The sequence below is a fragment of the Pelophylax lessonae genome (genome assembly GCF_965119305.1).
Source record: "Pelophylax lessonae genome assembly, chromosome: 3".
In the NCBI taxonomy this organism is placed as follows: Eukaryota; Metazoa; Chordata; class Amphibia; order Anura; family Ranidae; genus Pelophylax; species Pelophylax lessonae.
Window position 1 is genome coordinate 362,521,360 of NC_138770.1, and position 19,862 is coordinate 362,541,221.

Genomic DNA, 19,862 nt, shown 5'->3' on the forward strand with positions numbered 1-19,862 from the left:
TACGTCCCCTGAAGTGATCCCCCTGTCTATCCCAGCTCTCATGGGATGTTGTGTTATAGATCGGTCCTCAGAAGATTGTTCATAGCCTCCAAGAACCTCGTAACGGTTTGAGGGGACCCGAGTTCCTATTGGGTGCTCTACCCCTGCCCCTTCTTCCTCGCCCGGACCCCCCACGTCCGGGAGGGGGAAGGGGAACATGCTGTACCAGGGGTGATGCATCCCTGGGGGTAAAAGAACTTGGTTTGGGTACCAGTATGGTAGGTAGAGGTTCAATATTTGAACTCTCAAGCTTAGCCTGCCACTTGAAAACGTTTGTTTTTATAGTCCTCAGAATCCCTAATATTATTTTTTCTTTTTTTTTGGTCCATTTCCTCCTTTTCAAGATGTTTTTTAAGATCATTAGAACATTTTGTATATTCCTCCTGTGCCTTAAATGGTTCTAACTGACTCTTAATTTTAGTCACTTCCTCGTCTATTTTTATTAATTTCCTCCTCTTTTTGGTGACAAGGTAATTCAAAAGGGAGATTCCAGCCTGATTGAAAAATTGGAACCATTCCTCTATCTCAGTTTCTCCATTATAAAAGGTACTAGTTCCCACCTAAGACTCCTTGATACAATTTTGTCAGAAATGTATCTATCAAGGAGCACAAGGTCCAAATTTAAGTGTATTTCACTGGTCAAAACATTTTTTAACCTAAGAAAAATGCCACTGATATTATTGGCAGGGGGACTAGTATTACTAAAGAGGTCTTCAGTTACAATAGTGTGTGAAGCCCTAAAATCGAAAATATCCATATTAATAGATATGTAAGGAGCTGTGGAAAAAACGTATAAACAGAATGATAATAGTGCCTATTCCTGGTTGGAGGACTCAATGGTCAGAAGATACGGAGCTGCGTCTATCGATGAATGACCGCGCATGATCTGAAGTTGCTGACGACCCGGAAGTCTAGGAACAAATGTCCCCAAAAAAAAATAAAAATCGGACGAGAAATTTTGTGAACATTATGCACTGTCAACTAAAAACGGTCATGACCGCTAAGCATGAGAGAGAAAAATCGGAGGATATTTCGTCCGATTTTCGTCAAGTGTGTACAAGCCTTAACAAATTGAAGCTAAACTAGCCAGCTAACACTTTTTAAGCAGTTACAGCAACAGTTCATTTTTTTTTGGGATTAAGGTTTTACATAAATTGAAAAAAATTGTAAGCACCCTTGTCAGTGTTAAATAGTTTGTGTCAACTCTCAAAATGTTACTTTTGCTGAACACTTTGGTTAGCAAGGAAGTTAACAAAAAAATAACAGACTAACTGGCCGGAGCACCATGTAAAATAAAAAAAGCCTAATAAAAAAAAAAGAAAATAAAAGCAGTCACCACATACAAGAATTGGTAAACTGCAATATAATACATTTTTTGGAGGGGTTTAAAATAGTTTTAACCGTAGGGCATGCTGGCAGAAGTGTGTGCCTTTCATAAACATTTGGTAGGGTATGCAACAAAAACCACTGTCATTCATCAAAATTTAGAAGAGGATTTTAATTTAGGTCATGTTTGGGAAACCCTCCACACTGAGCATTGAAAATGTGTTTACTGAAAAGCGAGTCAGATTAAAATGACAGCATATATTTTGGGAAAAGAAAATGATTTTGCTCTAAGTACAAAAATATTCAATGGAACCCTTTTAAAGTGAAAAACAAAAAAAAAAAAAAAACACATATACATGGCAAATTCCAAATACAATACCTCCATCATCAGAATCATCATCAACAGCCCACCATGGAGCTGTATCTTTTTTCTTGGTTCTTTTAATGATGGGCTTTCCAAGATTTTCGAGTACCATTGACTTTTTATTACTGTCAAACGAATCATCTGAAAGAGACTAAAAGGAAATCACATGCTTTAAAGAACTAGTCTGAACGTTTTCAGCAGTAAGCAACCTAAGTATAATTAAGTATGGTGATAATGTGATATTTCAGTAAAAGTATTTGAAGTATTTGTTCCCCTAAGACTTCATGTACACGGGACGTTGTAAATGGCTGTTTAGGAGCAGTTGGGCGTTTTTTTCAGAAGCCCCTGAACCCATTTACATTTTATCTTATCTGTCCATGTACACCAGGTCGTTTACAGTCATTTGCAGGCAGTTGAGTTCAGGGACGTTTTTTGGAACGCAATTATTTGCGTTCGAACTTGTGTTTCCCGGCGTTTCAAATGCAGAAACGCGGCCGAACGTGACCAAACGTGATGAACGTACGTTCAGCCACATTATAAGTTTTTTTTCTTCCATTCAAAATCAATGGTTCCCTATGGGAGCCTATTGATTTGAATGGAAGTCGCACCGCAAGTCGGATCAGGATGATGCGACTTGCGCTGTGAGAATCTTGAGGGGGAACGCCACGCCAAAAATGGGAAAAAAACTGCGTGGGGGTCCCCCCCCCCCCCCCCAGGTTCCAAACCAGGCCCTTCCGACTTGCGGTGCGACTTCCATTCAAATCAATAGGCTCCCATAGGGAACCATTGATTTTGAATGGAGGCAGAAAAAACGCTGCTAAAAGCAACGTGGCCAAACGTGCAATAACGCAAATGGAAAAAGCTACTGAAAGCACGTTTAACAGCTGCTTTTTCCAGGCGTCAGAACTAGCTTTGCAGCACGTTTTTTCTAACGTCCTGTGTACATGGAGCCTTAGTGTCAGCTATCTATCCATCTTTTTTGGGGATTTAAAAAAAAAAAAAACAGTTGAAGGACTAGAACCCATTAGGTGGGAAGACTTCTCTTTTTTTGTCCTGGTGACCATAATAACTGGGACAAAAAGTGATGGGAAATATGACATTTTACAGCTGTCATCAGGTGAGAATAAATCTTCCAATGTTAGACAGTCCCTGCCGGGCCTATAGCCAAATGACAGCCAGGTGGGAAATTTGTTGTTCCGGGTGGACATCATCCCGAAAAGTGCACCATGGGCCACGCTGCGGAGCGATAACAGATCAGTGTACCGGCCACTGCCAGTACACTGTGATCGCTGTGACCAATCACAGCAGATCACATGACAATTGTGCACAACGAATAGCTTTGATTAATACCATTGTGTACTATTGTGTTGATCTCTGTGATTCGTGATCACATGGTACAGACAGGGCCAATCACAGCCCAATCTGTACCATGTAATGAATCCATTGCATTCAGTAAAAATGGTTGATGAAATTCAGGGGTATAAGCAATTATAATGTGTAAAAGAAAAAAAAAAGGAAAATCCTATTCACCTACCCCAGAGTAGTACAGTGGTACTATGGTAACACTGTTTTTCTCTGGTCATCTGGTCATAGTGTATTAAAAAAGTCATAAAAAGGGGGCGTGGTTTGACCTCGCCGACGGATGGCTGCCTGAGAACGGAGCTCCCGCCGCCACGAGGATTACACCACATCTGAAGGAGACACAGCAGCCCGCATTCACCGCCGATCGATGGGGTCAAAGTCCCGCAACTCATCCGCCACCAGATCCCGCTCCCCGAGGGAATCCACGCCGAGATTGAGCCACAGCAAACCCGAGAACCTGCTCGACCCGATGGCAAACATGGCGGCCGCCTCATATGCTCAGGTATTAGCTCAATCGGCTCATCCACCTCCATCCCCGCTCTTCACCATCCCTGCCACTTCAGAGGACCCCCTCCCTAATCACACTCTTCCTCTACAACCACCCCAGTTTAATATGTCAGACCTACGGGCCATTGCATCTGACATAAAAGAGACATTAGGAGCAGCCATCCTGGATCTAAAAACAGAACTGAAAGCTGACATCCTATCCCTATCTCACAGAATGCAAGATGTAGAAAAGGTCACAGCAACACATGATTTTACCCTTCACTCTGTAACCCACAAGCTTGATTATCACACTATACAGATGAGAGACCTCCAGCGTCACATGGAGGATCTTGATAACAGGGGGAGACGCCATAACCTGCGCATTCGGGGTCTTCCCGAATCTGTTAATGCTGATCACCTACCCTCAGTAATTACAGGCTTGTTTAACAATCTTTTGGATCGCCCCCAAATGTCACCTATTGATATGGAGCGCATCCATCGCGCCCTGAGACCCAAAGGCAGAGAAGGTGACCCCCCCAGAGATGTGTGTTGTCTAATTGATTTCAAACTGAAAGAAGACATCCTAAGAAAAGCAAGAGGTAGAAATCAAATAGAATGTGAAGGAGCGATCATACATATTTACCAAGATCTCTCCAATATCACGTTACAACACCGCAGAGATCTGAGACCCCTCCTGGATGTTCTGCGCAAAAAAGGGATAATTTACAAATGGAAATTCCCTTTTTGCTTGTCAGCGACTTTCCTAGGTCGCACAGCTTTACTGAAGGTACCAGAAGACCTCCCGCTCTTTTGCGCAACGTTAGGCATTCAACAAGTGGCACTCCCTAACTGGTATGCAGAATTCCGGAATACTCCCCTCACTGCTGTGCCATCCGACTTAGATTTTATGGAAGTATTAGAAACCAGAAATAGACGCCAAAGATCACCCTCATCCTCTAGAGATGTTGCTGCTTCACACAGCTTACCATTTGGAATCAGCCCTACAAAACCTCCGCAACAGCGGAAAGCCCGTACTGATCACTAAATACAGGAGATAACTGTCATTACTCCCGTTTATGTTTTGCTCGCTGTGCATTTTATTCTTCATCCTTGCACATCCCTGGCGTTCACTTGGTTCAATATACTTTTCACCCCTCACCAAATGCTTGCGTATTATTTGTTCAACGATCATACTGTGCCACCACAAGTCACTGGCCACGGTGATTCCTCCCTACATTCTGGACCGGCCCCTTATTTGCATTACTTTTAATTCACAAAAGACCGCTTCAGAGACTGACCCTTTTTTTTTTTTTTTTTTTTTTTTTTTTTATGTGTGCCTTCATCCAGCAGCATATTTACCTTTCTACTTATGCCCTAGCATCTAAGCAGGAATGCATTCATCCGAATGCTATACATAGCTCATTGGACAGCTTCACCTGATCCAAAGTCCCCTGAACGTTGGTGATATTGAACTTTTATGTCTCCTTCTCTTCTCTCTCCCATCTACGTAGAAGGAAGTGGGGCATGGGGAAGGGGAGGAGTAAAGTAAGAGATTTGAAGAAATGGATATAACATGAAGAAGAAAGGTTTAAATATATTATAGGACACTAACATTTCCTGAAATTGTTCTGCTAACTTATGCACTTTGCCTGTTGAGCCTACCCTCAAGAATCTTTGAACACCGCTCAATACGCCCTCTCTAGGGTATCCAATATTTAGTACAATACTTAGATGTTCAGGTAAACTTTAAGAGTTTGCCCAAGACAATCTGAAGATGTCTACTCTTTTCACAATTATCCTTTGCTTTAAATTCTTGCTTTGCCATATTGCTGAGTATGGCCCTCCCCCTCGCGGTTTATTGTGAGGGAGATGGTCAGAATCCGTAGTATAGCAGGGGTTGACACAGGCCTCCAATTCTCATAGAAGAATACCATACCTCTCTTATATGACTTGACATGCATACTTTACCTATATAGAATAACAATGCCAGGTGATGTACAACTACTGAACTATGTTTATTGATGTTTATCTCAGGTTAAAATCTTTTGATTCTGGTTTTCTCTGTATTTTTGTTTATAACAATTACATCTCGAGATCACACAACCACACAAGTTAATCCCCTCCAAGGTTCTTTTGAAACAACTTACTGCTTTTTTTTTTTTTTTTTTGTCCATACCTTCTCAAGACAGCTTTACCCTAAGATTTCCTCGTCCTCTCATAGACCCCGATATAATAGGTTATACCCCAGAACCTCGACAAGATGACCCATACTATTCTCCTGACAATAACTTCTACCATAACCATTCCTCGTGGCGGTGGCCCGCGCTCATGCGATCATCGCGGACACCCTCAGGCCAGGACAACTCCAACCCCACCTAGAATACTTTCTCCGCAGTTGACTTACTGCTAAAATCTTCTGACTTTTTCATTAGCCTACCCCCCTAGTAGGTCTCAGGACAGACAGGTAGGCAGGCCCTCCTGGTCCCAGACCGCACCCTCTTACATATAGTATCAGGCTCAATCCCCCTTTCCCTCTGCCCCACCTACACTGATACCTCTCTGATACCCTTCCCATCCCCAATAACCTACATCCCACTCCCCAATCCCCACCTCAAGCATTTGGACGATGACATCTCCTACGCCTCCACTTCTCGACCCCCCCCCCCCCAGAACACTCTCATTATACTCCATAAACGCCAAAGGTCTGAATACACCTGAAAAGCGCTCTAAATTTTTTCTTTCCACCCGTTCATCCAAAGCGGATATTATATTTATCCAGGAAACTCACTTCAGAGCAGACAATATCCCCAAACTTTACAACAAATTATATCCGACTGCCTACCATGCACCAAATCCCGAGTCAAAATCTAAAGGTGTATCCATCCTGATTTCTAAACACTGCCCCTTTACACTAACAGACTCTATTATTGACACTCAAGGTAGATTCCTACTTCTTAAAGGTACGCTGTTCGAACTCCCCATTACTTTGGTTAATGTCTACGCCCCCAACACCGACCAAGTAACATTTTTCAAGGACGTCCTAGGACGCCTGACAAATTTTCAATCAGAACTTATGATTGTGGGCGGAGACTTTAACGTTGCACTCAACCCTCTCCTTGATACCTCGACGGGTTCATCCGCTCTTTCATACAAAGCTTTAAAAGCAATAAAAGTGGAACTACATAAACTGACTCTCCACGACACCTGGCGCACCATGAACCCGAACACTAAAGATTTCACATTCTTCTCCACACCACATAACACTTACACAAGGCTAGATAACTTCTTCATTTCACAAAACTTTGTCCAGTCTCTCATTAAAACTGAAATTGACCCTATGATTATCTCAGACCATCATCCCATCACCCTTTCCCTGAACCTCCCTGCCAAACGCTCATACTCCAATATCTGGCGCCTTGATAACTCGCTACTCTCTAACCAAGATTACATAAGAGCTATCAAAACCAACCTAACACAGTACTTCAAAGAAAACTCAATTAATGAACTCCCTCCCGCCACCGTTTGGGCGGCCCATAAATGCGTCATTAGAGGAGAACTAATATCTCTAGCCTCTAAACGGAAAAAAATCCGACAAGCACACATCTTAAAGCTCACCGAAAAAATTTGTTCCCTTGAAGGTACCCACAAACAGTCCCTAGCCGCCCAAGCTCTTAATGACCTAACACAAGCCCGAACTGAATTACTAGAAATACTAGGTAAAGTAGTTAAACGCAAATTCACTTTACAACAAAAACTTTATTATGAGTTTGGTAATAAATCCGGCAAATTACTTGCCAAAGCCATCCAAGCCAAAAAAGCATCGAGAACTATCCACTCAATCGTGGATTCCGCCGGGAACAGATTCTCATCTAACGAGGACATCGCAAATCAATTCGTTAAATATTATTCGACACTTTATAACCTGCATTCTGATAACCAGAAAACAAATACCTCTAGAACAGACAAAATCAAAGCCTTCCTAAACAAATATTCCCCAGGCCCCCTATCAACTGAAGCAATAGAGAAACTAAATCAACCCCTGTCAAGGGAGGAGGCAATCACAGCACTTAACCAACTTAAACCCGGTAAAAGTCCCGGCCCAGACGGTCTGACCGCAACCTATTACAAACTCTTCTCAGATATTCTGATCCCTCACTTTCTCCAAACCTTTAATTCCAACACATTAGCCACCGAAAAAAGCCCTGAACTACTAGAGGTGCACATCACAGTTATTCCCAAACATGGAAAAGACGCCTCACTAGTTACAAACTACAGACCCATCTCCCTCTTAAATTTGGATATCAAATGGTACGCCAAGATCCTTGCAAATCGCCTTCTCCCCCTCCTTCCTGATCTCATTTCATTGGATCAGATAGGATTCGTACCAGGGAGGGAGGCTAGGGACAATACCCTAAAAGCTCTGAATATCCATCACTGGCTCAATAACTCCAGCACACAGGGTTTCTTCCTATCCTTGGATGCGGAGAAGGCGTTCGACAGAGTGGCATGGGACTATATGTCCGAAGCCTTGAAAGCAATTGGCATCGGCGATCAGATGCTCCAATTTATCTTGACCCTTTATACCAAACCTAGTGCCCGTGTCAGGGTCAATAACCAACTGTCGAACGCCTTCTCCGTGTCAAACGGTACCCGACAAGGATGTCCACTTTCCCCTCTTATCTTTATTATCACACTTGAACCCTTTCTACGCAGACTACGCACACACCCCGACATCAAGGGAGTTACTATTGACAATAAACAATACAAGGTTGCAGCATACGCAGATGATATCCTTCTCTTTCTTACCGAACCCCTTACCTCAATCCCCAACTTGTTGCACGAACTTACGTCCTTTCAAAATATCTCAAACCTAAAGATTAACTACACTAAATCTAATGCACTGAATATCTCCCTTCCCGCAAACACTCTCAACCTTTGTCAATCAAACTTCCCGTTTGTATGGGATCCCCACTCAATTACCTATCTTGGTATCCAGATCCCCTCATCACTAACTGACCTCTATACACTAAACCACGCTCGATTAATTCGCTTAATTAAACAAGACTTATCTGAGTGGAAAAACTGCCCCTTTTCATGGTTTGGGAAAATCGCCATCATTAGGATGAACATCCTTCCGCGAATACTTTACCTTCTACAAACTATACCCATCAAACTCCTCCCCTCCTTTTTTATAACTTACAAACGGATTTGTTCCGAATTCATCTGGTCCTCCAAACGCCCGAGGCTGAATTGGCAAAGACTCACCTCCCCCAAAATGCAAGGTGGCGCAGGCCTTCCTGACATGCTCAAATATTATTGGTCTTGTCATCTCACAAGAGTTGTAGATTGGCATGCCCATGCCTCTTCCAAGGACTGGGTCACCTTAGAGAATTCGATTTCAAAAATCCCCACAATGCAACTTCCCTGGATTGATCCAATTCTGACTCATAAACCACACACAAAACACCCACTGATCGCTGCCACCCTTCAAATATTCAGACTCACCTGTAAAAAGTTCAACCTAGCCTCAGCCCCCGGCCCTTTAACGCCTCTTTCAAATAATCCAAGCTTCCCCCGCGGGCTCAAATTACACAACAACCCTACCAACACCTCAGATAGTCCAGAAAGGGTTGAACAATTATTCCACAACGGCTCCTTCTCCTCCTTTGAGAATCTGACAGCTAGGTTTCCCAAACATGGCATACCCCTTTTCAACTACCTTCAAATTAGACAATTTCTACTATCCCCCAAAAGGTCTTCAGACTGGACGAAACCCCTCTCTCAGTTTGAAACCTTGTGTGCTCAAAACAAACCCCAACGACATCTGATTTCAACCATATACACTCTCCTGTCCTCGCAATTTGACTTCAACCTAGACAAAACCTGCACACGATGGGAAGAAGACCTATCCATACACCTCTCACACACTGACTGGACACGTATCTTCTCTCATATACATAAAGGTTCCCTAAATGTTTCAGCACAAGAGAACGGTATGAAAATATTTACGAAATGGTATATGACACCAGATAGACTACACAAGATCAATGCTAACAATTCAATTCTCTGCTGGAGATGTAGTAGTGATAAAGGCACACTCCTACACATCTGGTGGGATTGTCACCTTATTCAATCCTTTTGGAGAAATGTCCACGACCTTATCGCTAAAATTACTACTTATACTCCGGAATATTCTCCCGCACAATACCTTTTACACCATACCTCCCTCCCACAATCAGCCTACAAAAAATCACTTATACTACACCTCATCAACGCTGCCAAGATGTGCATCCCATGTCATTGGTTATCAATAACCCCGCCCTCTATAAAAGAATGGTTCTCCCGTATTACTAAAGTTGCCGAAATGGAAGAATTAATCCACCAAGCCAGAGAATCCCCTGATAAATTCTACAAGATATGGGCCCCTTGGCTCGAATTCACTAAATCTGATGTATATGTGAACTACACTTCAGCATCAAACTAAACCCAAAGTTTCTTTTTCTTTCTTTTTCATAATGCTAGCTTGGTATCTCTCTATCATTATCTTGATAAGTTGTTGATTACTAATTAACAATTTCTAGTCTATCCCTGATCTGCTTTCTACAATACCTCCCCTTTTTGCCCTTCCTACTCCCCCTCTTCCCTTCCCACCCCCCCCCCTCCACCACACCTGATACGTTTACATACTATCATATATGGTGCATATGAGCCTTCTAACCCTCAAACATTCCACCCTCCCAAATAGCTTCCTTTCGCTAATACTAAAAGAGGGTCCCCCTATTATTTTTTTTTCTTTTTTTTTTTTTCTTTTTTTTTTTTTCTTTTCTATCTTTTTCCCCCTCCATTTATTATCCGCTCTTTCTTATTTAGAAAATACACGGCCCATCTCCGTGGAGCCCTCCCGTGAACCGGACACAGCATGATCCCCTTTGGGGGTGTCTGGATTAAGGGACGGATTCCCATGTGATTTACACATTCTGTTTAATTCACAATATGTTTACTGTGTCCCCCCCATAACAGTTACCTATTCATTCACTTTTATCTGTGATGATATTGTATTTTCTTCTCTCCCCCCAAATCTTAAGAGTTCTTAAGTCTCCCTTTTGTTATTGACCTTGTTACATGTCTAATATTAATTTGCATTGTATTATACGGTCCTTGTAAATCCACTGTTATTTACATGTTCATGTTCACCAAGAAATTTAATAAAATGTTTTTGAAAGAATCAAAAAAAAAAAAAAAGTCATAAAAAAAACAAACAAACAAACAAACAAACAAACAATGTAGTGAAAAAAATAAAAATTGACAAAAATAAATTTGTTTTTTTTGTTGTTGCATACGATCACCAGTCAGTGTCCCTGATCACCCCCACGTTATATGATGGTGCTGTACTGCACTGGTGACAGTATGTAGAAAAAGTTGTAAAGAAGCCAAATTTTTATGAAATTTAGTTTTCCAAAAATAAGGTGATAAAAAAAAAAAAAAAAAAATTACAAAAAACCTTGCCATAGCTCTCACTAAATACTTTGGGACCATCTGCTTTCCAAACAAAGGTCATTTGGGGGGATATTTTAGTGTCCTGGTGTTTTTGGCCCTCAAGGGTAGGGACTGATGTGAATGTACAATGTATATGTAAAGTGCTATGTAAATAACAGCGCTATATAAATACCTGAAATAAATAGTCTGCCAGTACATCAGAATTAATACATTTTCCAATATACTGTGTGTATGTAATATATACATATACACACACATACATACATACATACATACATATATATATATATAAATAAAAAGGAAAATGCTTTTTTTTTTTTCAAATTTTTGGTTTTTTTTCATGAATTTAGCAAAAAAAAAAAAACCCAGCGGTGATTAAACTCAACCAAAAGAAATCTGTGGGGGAAAAAAAAAAATGATAAAAATGTCATATGGGTGCAAGTGTTGTATGACTGCGCAACTGTCATTGAAAGTGCGACAGCGGCAAAAAGCTGAAAATTGGCCTGGGCAAGAAGGGGGTGAAAGTGCCCAGTATTGAGGTGGTTAACAACGGTTGAAGTGGGAAAACACTGCACACAGAGACTTGCCATGACGATTGTCGGCCGTTTTACTACCATATGCCACATAATGGCGACTGGTGAAGCAGCAGTCAATAAAACTTTAAATAGCAATTTCAGTGGCCAGGTTGCCAGATGGCTGTAGTTTAGTCACCATGGCAACCAGAAATTTGTCCAGACCTCCAATAAGTGCACTTCCGATGCATATGTACATCTTATGAAGTTCCATGAAAGGAAATAATACAACCTGCTTTTTAAAATTATTCAAAGGACATTGGTTTGTGTAGGCCAAGAGTAGGGAGGCTCTGCCTCTACGCAACTCACTCCCAATTAACCCAGTTTCCTTAACATTTTGGTATATGTGAAAAGAACAAAAAAAATAAAAATCATTAAAAAAAGAAGGCACAAAAAGGAAACAATGATAAAAATGAAACTCATGTGTTATTAGAATACAATATTTTTTGCAAAATTATTAGAAAGCAGGAAGTTCACCCAGTTGTGTCCATCCATCTCCCACAATCATCACATCTCTGTTAATATCTAAAGTCTGATAGCTAGGGTGTTGGTAAATTATTATTATGTAGTTCATTTTTCTCTTGCAAAACATTATTAATGTTGAGTTCCATCTCTGAGTTTCCCAACACAAAGATAAGATGCAGCCTCATGCATTTAAGTCTTCCATGAATTCTAATATCCATATCAAGACAGAGCTTTCAGACAGAGCTTTATTAATTATATCAAAGTATTGTTACATTTTTCAATTTTCACTCTAGGCTTGCTACTGAAGATTAACAATAATCATTACAGATATTACAAATTGAATTCCACAAAACATACTTCAGAAAACAGAAGATAAACCAGAAAAAGGCTTTAAAATTACAAGCAATGCAAGAGCATGATAGCATCATGCATTTTATCTAAGAATTTCTAAAATAAAGCCTTGCTGCTCCCTAGTGGTAAAGGATGAAAATGTAATGCTGGATTTAGAACTGGCTAGATCTTACTATATTCATTTGGCCTTTTTGTTTCTTTTATCAGTCTTAAAAACGTAAATTACATGTTTTACAAGTATGTTGTATATAATGAAAAATAAATAGGCAAAGGAAACTCCATAAAGAAGGTTACAATAAAAGCAAACCTAAAGGCAGTTTTTTTGTTTTAGTTTATAGTTTTGTATAGAGTGGAGAGACTTTAGAACACCTGTGAGACAACACCCCCCCCCCCTCCCCCCATTAGTCCTGTTTAGGCCTCATGCACACTGGACGTTATAAAAACGCCAGTAGTTTTAGGCCTCTTTCACACGGTCTGCATTCCGTTGCCGACCGTGCTCTGCTCAGCGGGGATCGACCCGCCGATCCCCGCTGAGCCAGCAGATGACAGCTCCGTCTCCGCCCTGTGTGCAGAGAGGGAGGCGTCAGAGCCCCGCTGCTCTCTATGGGAAATCGTATGAGAGCGGACCGCCTGTCCGCTCTCATCCGATCCGATCCCCAGGACGGATGGAAAATAGGGTTTCCATCCGTCCGGATTTCACAGACAGGATCGGATGCGGATGGCAGCGGGTGTCAGCGGACATGTCACCGCTGACATCCGCTGCCCCATAGGGCTGAATGGGGCATCCGATCAGATCCGCCTAAAAAACTGACAGGTGCATCTGATCGGAACGCCCGTGTGAAAGAGCCCTTATAATGAGTTTTTCAGCCTTTCTTAGCTTTTTTGCATTGGCGTTTTTTTTTTCAGCGTTTGACGTCTTTAGCTAAAAATCACCTCTCTGCTATTTTAGTAACTCTGACTTTCCCACAATGCAATGCTTGCCAGAATTGCATTGCATGGGTGTTCACACCCATGCGATAAGATTTAGGTGCAGGGAAAAAGGGTGCTCCAACATTTTGGGGCAAATGTGGACCCTTTTTTCCCCAGCATCAAAACCGCATTGCATGGGTGTGGACACCCATGCAATGCCATTCTGTCAAGCTCACTGCATTTTGCAATCTGTTTGGGGGTGTAGTTCCATTAACCACTTGCCGACGGCTTACTGTATATTAAGGTCAACAGAGTGGCACCTACAGGCAGAATCACATTAATAAACGGCATCTGCCTGGGAGGAGCTAGGGGGCGAGCGTGCGCCATCGATCCTCAGTGGGGAAGCTGGCGCGTGTGTCAGGCGGCTCCAATTGCCGTCTGACACCCTCAATCTCTCCCCGCTGAGAGAAAAGGACGGAGGGCTGATGTAAACACAGCCGTCCGTCCTTCTGCAATGATCACAGAGCCCATGTGATCCTTCTATTAAGGATCGCATTTCTCTGATCATTTCAAAAGCCCATCCCCTGTACAGTTAGAATCACTCACCTAGGCTTACATTTAACCCCTTGATCATTGTAATTATTACAGTAACAGTGCATATTTTTAGCACTGATTACTGTAGTAATGTCACTGGTACTCCCAAAAGTGTAAAAAAAAAAAAAAAAAAAAAAAAAAAAAAAAAAATCGCAGATCGCCGCCATTACTAGTATAAAAAAAGAAATAAATAAAAATTACATAAATCTTTCGTGTAGTACTAGTTAGTAGACGCAATAACTTTTGCACAAACCAATCAAAATACACTTATTGTTATTTTTTTTTACCAAAAATATGTAGCAGAAAACAAAAATTGGCTTAAAATGTTAAAAAATTTTGATTTTTACACAATGTCATATAGCAGAATGTGAAATATTGCTTTTTTTTTTTTTTTTTTTCAAAATGGTCGCTCTTTTTTTATTTATAGCGCAAAAAATAAAAATAGCACAGGTGATTAAATGCCACCAAAAGACAGCTCTATTTGTGGGAAAAAAAGGACACTGACATGCGAGTTTGAAATGGTGCGCGTTCAGCTGAATGATTTCAAACCCGCCCACAGTGTGAACCGGTGCTGTTGCTGGCAATAGGCTCCAATTTGACATGCGATTCAACTTGACAAACCGCATGCCAAATCAGCACAATGTCAACGTGGGGGGGGGGGGGGGTTCATGTTTCATGAACGATTCCCCCGAAACAGATTGCAAAATGCAGTGCGCCTGCCAGAATCGCATCGCATGGGTGTTCACACGGATAGCCCGAATCACATCCAGGGAATGCAGAGCAGTTTCCTTAGGATGCTTGGGCTTAGGGCAAAGTAAAGGCAGTACGTCTTCATTCAGATGTAAATCAGAAACAACTTTAGGCAGGAACGACTGACAAGGGCAAAACACCACTTTATCTCTGAACCACCAGATACGGTGAATGACAGGACAACGCCATTAGCTGACACCCTGCGCGTGGAAGTAATAGCCACCCAATTGGCTACCTTCTGGGACAGCGTAAGCAGGGGAAGCTCACAAATATTTTTGAAAGGTGGTTTCTGGAGAACCGACAGCACCAAATTGAGGTCCCATGGAGGCAACGGAGACCGCACAGGGGGAGCCAGGTAGCGAACCCCCTGAATAAAAGGTGCAAACCAAGGAATGTGTGGCCCTTGATGGTACCCAAGGCCAGATGCTGTTCAACCTCTCGCTGGAGGAAGGCCAAGATCTGAGCTACCAAAAAGGAGCAAGGATGAACCCCAAAAGACTCACACCACACAATGTACAGTGCCTTGCGAAAGTATTCAGCCCCCTTTAACTTTGCGACCTTTTGCCACATTTCAGGCTTCAAACAAAGATATAAAACTAATTTTTTGTGAAGAATTAACAACAAGTGGGACACAATCATGAAGTGGAACGAAATTTATTGGATATTTCAAACTTTGTTAAAAAATAAAAAACTGAAAAATTGGGCGTGCAAAATTATTCAGCCCCTTTACTTTCAGTGCAGCAAACTCTCTCCAGAAGTTCAGTGAGGATCTCTGAATGATCCAATGTTGACCTAAATGACTAATGATGATAAATAGAATCCACCTGTGTGTAATCAAGTCTCCGTATAAATGCACCTGCACTGGGATAGGTCCGTTTAAAGCGCAGAGAGCATCATGAAGAACAAGGAACACACCAGGCAGGTCCGAGATACTGTTGTGGAGAAGTTTAAAGCCGGATTTGGATACAAAAAGATTTCCCAAGCTTTAAACATCCCAAGGAGCACTGTGCAAGCGATAATATTGAAATGGGAGTATCAGACCACTGCAACTCCTGGCCGTCCCTCTAAACTTTCAGCTCATACAAGGAGAAGACTGATCAGAGATGCAGCCAAGAGGCTCATGATCACTCTGGATGAACTGCAGAGATCTACAGCTGAGGTGGGAGACTCTGTCCATAGGACAACAATCAGTCTTATACTGCACAAATCTGGCCTTTATGGAAGAGTGGCAAGAAGAAAGCCATTTCTTAAAGATATCCATAAAAAGTGTCGTTTAATAAAGTTTGCCACAAGCCACACCAAACATGTGGAAGAAGGTGCTCTGGTCAGATGAAACCAAAATCGAACTTTTTGGCAACAATGCAAAACGTTATGTTTGGCGTAAAAGCAACACAGCTCATCACCCTGAACACACCATCCCCACTGTCAAACATGGTGGTGGCAGCATCATGGTTTGGGACTGCTTTTCTTCAGCAGGGACAGGGAAGATGGTTAAAATTGATGGGAAGATGGATGGAGCCAAATACAGGACCATTCTGGAAGAAAACCTGATGGGAGTCTGCAAAAGACCTGAGACTGGGACGGAGATTTGTCTTCCAACAAGACAATGATCCAAAACATAAAGCAAAATCTACAATGGAATGGTTCACAAATAAACATATCCAGGTGTTAGAATGGCCAAGTCAAAATCCAGACCTGAATCCAATCGAGAATCTGTGGAAATAACTGAAAACTGCTGTTCACAAACGCTCTCCGTCCAACCTCACTGAGCTCGAGCTGTTTTGCAAGGAGGAATGGGCAAAAATTTCAGTCTCTCGATGTGCAAAACTGATAGAGACATGAGACATACCCCAAGTGACTTACAGCTGTAATCGCAGCAAAGGTTGGCGCTACAAAGTATTAACTTAAGGGGGCTGAATAATTTTGCACGCCTAATTTTTCAGTTTTTTTATTTGTTAAAAAAGTTTGAAATATCCAATAAATTTCGTTCCACTTCATGATTGTGTCCCACTTGTTGATTCTTCACAAAAAAATACAGTTTTATATCTATATGTTTGAAGCCTGAAATGTGGCAAAAGGTCGCAAAGTTCTTTCTTCCAAGTATGATGGTAAATCAGACAAATCCCTATCCTTCAGCACCTGGCTTTCAACAGCAAAGCCGGGAAAGCCAGCGACTAAAGCAGGATGGAAAATTGGCCCTTGGGACAGCAGATCTTCCCTGAGTGCAAGTCTCCAAGGAGCATCGGCGTATCAGGTCCGCGTACCAGGCCTGGCGAGACCAGCCTGGAGCCACCAGAATGGCCGGAATCCCTTCGGCCTCGATCCTGCACAGGAGTCTTGGCAGAAGTTTGATAGGGGGGAATGCATGAATCAGATGATACAGACCCCAAGGAGCCACCAGTGTGTCCATAGCATAAGCAAGAGGATCCCGAGTCTGAGCCACAAACTTCTGTACCTTCCTGTTGAGACAAGAGGTCCACCGCGGGAGTTCCCCAACAGAGACACAGCTGATGAAAACACCTCCGGATGGAGTGACCATTCTCCTTGGTCCAACGCCTGACGACTGAGATAGTCCGCTTGCCAATTTTCCTCCCCTGGAATGTGTACCGCAGGGGGCTTGGAACAAAGCGTTCTGCCCACCTTAGAATGCCGGCTACTTGCCGCGCCATCAGGACACTTCTTGTACCCCCTTGGTGATTGACATAAGCGATGGACGTGGCATTGTTCAATTGAATCTTCCCAGGACACTCCTGAAGGAGATCTGTCCAATGAGCCAGACAAAGACTGATCGCTCGGAGTTCCAGTATATTGATAGGTAGTCTGGACTCCTCCAGAGTCCATACCCCCTGAGCACAATCCGTGCCGAGAATGCCTCCCCATCCGGATAGACTGGTATCCATGCAGACCACCGTCCAATACCGGTGAAGGAAAGACTTGTCCTGTCGAAGTGCCGGAGAATGAAACCACCAGATCAGGGATCCTCTCGAACCCTGGCTCAACAGGATTAGGATCTTTGCAGAGGTCTTGCGTGAAACTTTGCAAACAGAAATGCCTCGAAGGTAGACACCGTCAGGCACAGCACCCGCATACAAGTCCTGAGAGATGACCGACTGCTGGACAACAAGGTCCGAATAGCCACCTGCAGCTTTTGGAGCTTGTCCCCTTGAAGAAACACCTTGGCTGAGGCCAAGTCCAGAGTCAGACCCAGATAGTCCAACCTGGTGAACGGAACCAGAATAGATTTCTGTAGATTCAAATTCTATCCAAACTCCTGCAGAGTTTGCACAGTGTTCTCCAGGTTGTCCGACAGAGCAGTCAAAGATTCCACTCGCAGAAGAAGGTCGTCCAGGTACCCCAGTACCCCAATCCCCCACTGTTGCAGCAATGCTTACACCGAGGCCAACACTTTTGCGAAGACCCGAGGAGCGGAGGCGAGACCATAGGGTAACGCCACAAACTGATAATGCTCCTCTCACATGGCAAAGTGGAGGAAACGCTGGTGACCTGCATATATTGGAATATGAACGCAAGCGTCTTTGATGTTGATAGAGGCCAGAAGATCCCTTTGATGTAGGGAAGCCACTGCCATATGAATGGACTCCATGCAAAACTTGTACCCGCACAAAACGGTTCAGAGCCTTGAGATCCAGAATTGGACGTACCTTGCCTTCCTTCCTCGGAACTGTAAACCGGTTGGAATAAAATCCTTGAAAAGCGTTCCGAAGTTGGAACCGATACAATCACCCCCTTGAATTAACAAGTCTTGTATCACCCTGAAGAGACCCGCATGCGGTCTTGGGACACATGCAGGTTGGAAGGAAAGAACCTTTCTGGAGGAAAAGACCAAAACTCGATCTTGTAGCAGGACCGAATCAACTCGTTGACCCATTTGTCTTTAATCAGGGAGGTCCACGGATCCAGAAAAAAAGTGAAGATGTCCCCCCACCCCAAAAAGGGGTGAGGGCGCCCCTTCAGGCAGAAGGGGGCTTGTCTACAGGTCTGGAAGGACCCGTTTTCGGCTTACCAGAACATGTCCTCTTGGAACCACCAGCAGAGGTCCGGAAAGGCCTAGCTCCTTTGTCATGAGATCCTGTGGGACGAAAAGGATGCTTACAAGCTGAAAAGTGGAAGCGGAGTACTCTTCCCCCCTGTAAGACCCTTAATGATGTCATCCAGGGAAGTCCTGAACAGGAGATCCCCCCCAAAGGGGAGATCAGATAAAGCCTTCTTATAAAACTGGTCCGCCGACCAGTATTTCAGCCATATCATGCGCCGAAGAACCACTTCTGTCACAGCGTGGAGACTAGGGGATAAACTGCCACTCCTGGACCAACTGGTCTGCCAGCTCCGCAAAGGCAGGAGGAAGCCATTCCCCCCTCCAGGTTTTGGCGCAAAATTCTAGCCCACTCCGTCAGTCTAGGACACCAAGGTAATGGTAAATACCAGCCCAAGGAATGAATCAGCCATAGTAAACATATTGATGATAAGTAGTGATGTCGCGAACCTAAAATTCGCCGTTCGCGAACGGCGAACGCGAACATCGGCAAATGTTTCGCGAACCGCCATAGACTTCAATAGGCAGGCGAATTTTAAAACACACAGGGACTCTTTCTGGCCACAATAGTGATGGAAAAGTTGTTTCAAGGGGACTAACACCTGGACTGTGGCATGCCGGAGAGGGATCACTCAAAAAAAAGTTCTTAAAAATTATAATTTTTTGATAGAGAGCCAATTATTGGAAAAATTAAAAAAAAATAAAAATAAAAAATTTCTTTGGATTTAGCATCTGGGGGGTCTAAAAAGTGTACCTGTGAAGTTTCAGCTCTGTAGCATGTCCAGAACCCCTAAAAAACAGCATTTGTCTTATATTTTCAGGAATATGGCTTCTCTGCGGCTGGCTTTTTCTCTTGCAGGCATTTATCGGGCATTTTTTTAGGCAGGCATGTCATTTTTTGTATTTAGTGTCTGGGGGGTCTAAAAAGTGTACCTGTCAAGTTTCAGCTCTGTAGCATGTCCAGAACCCCTAAAAAACAGCATTTTTCTTATATTTTCAGGAATATGGCTTCTCTGCGGCTGGCTTTTTCTCTTGCAGGCATTTAGCGGGCATTTTTTTAGGCAGGCATGTAATTTTTTGTATTTAGTGTCTG

At 42.9% G+C, this 19,862-nt stretch overlaps 1 protein-coding gene across 1 annotated transcript in view; it reads right to left on the reverse strand.

Moving 5' to 3' along the window:
• Nucleotides 1-19,862, reverse strand: part of CEP162 (centrosomal protein 162) — a 332,984-nt gene that overhangs the window by 263,871 nt on the left and 49,251 nt on the right. Inside the window, exon 2 of the mRNA XM_082249677.1 lies at nt 1,745-1,880. Within this exon, the coding sequence (XP_082105803.1) occupies nt 1,745-1,880 (136 nt within the window). The remainder of the gene's footprint in view (nt 1-1,744; nt 1,881-19,862) is intronic.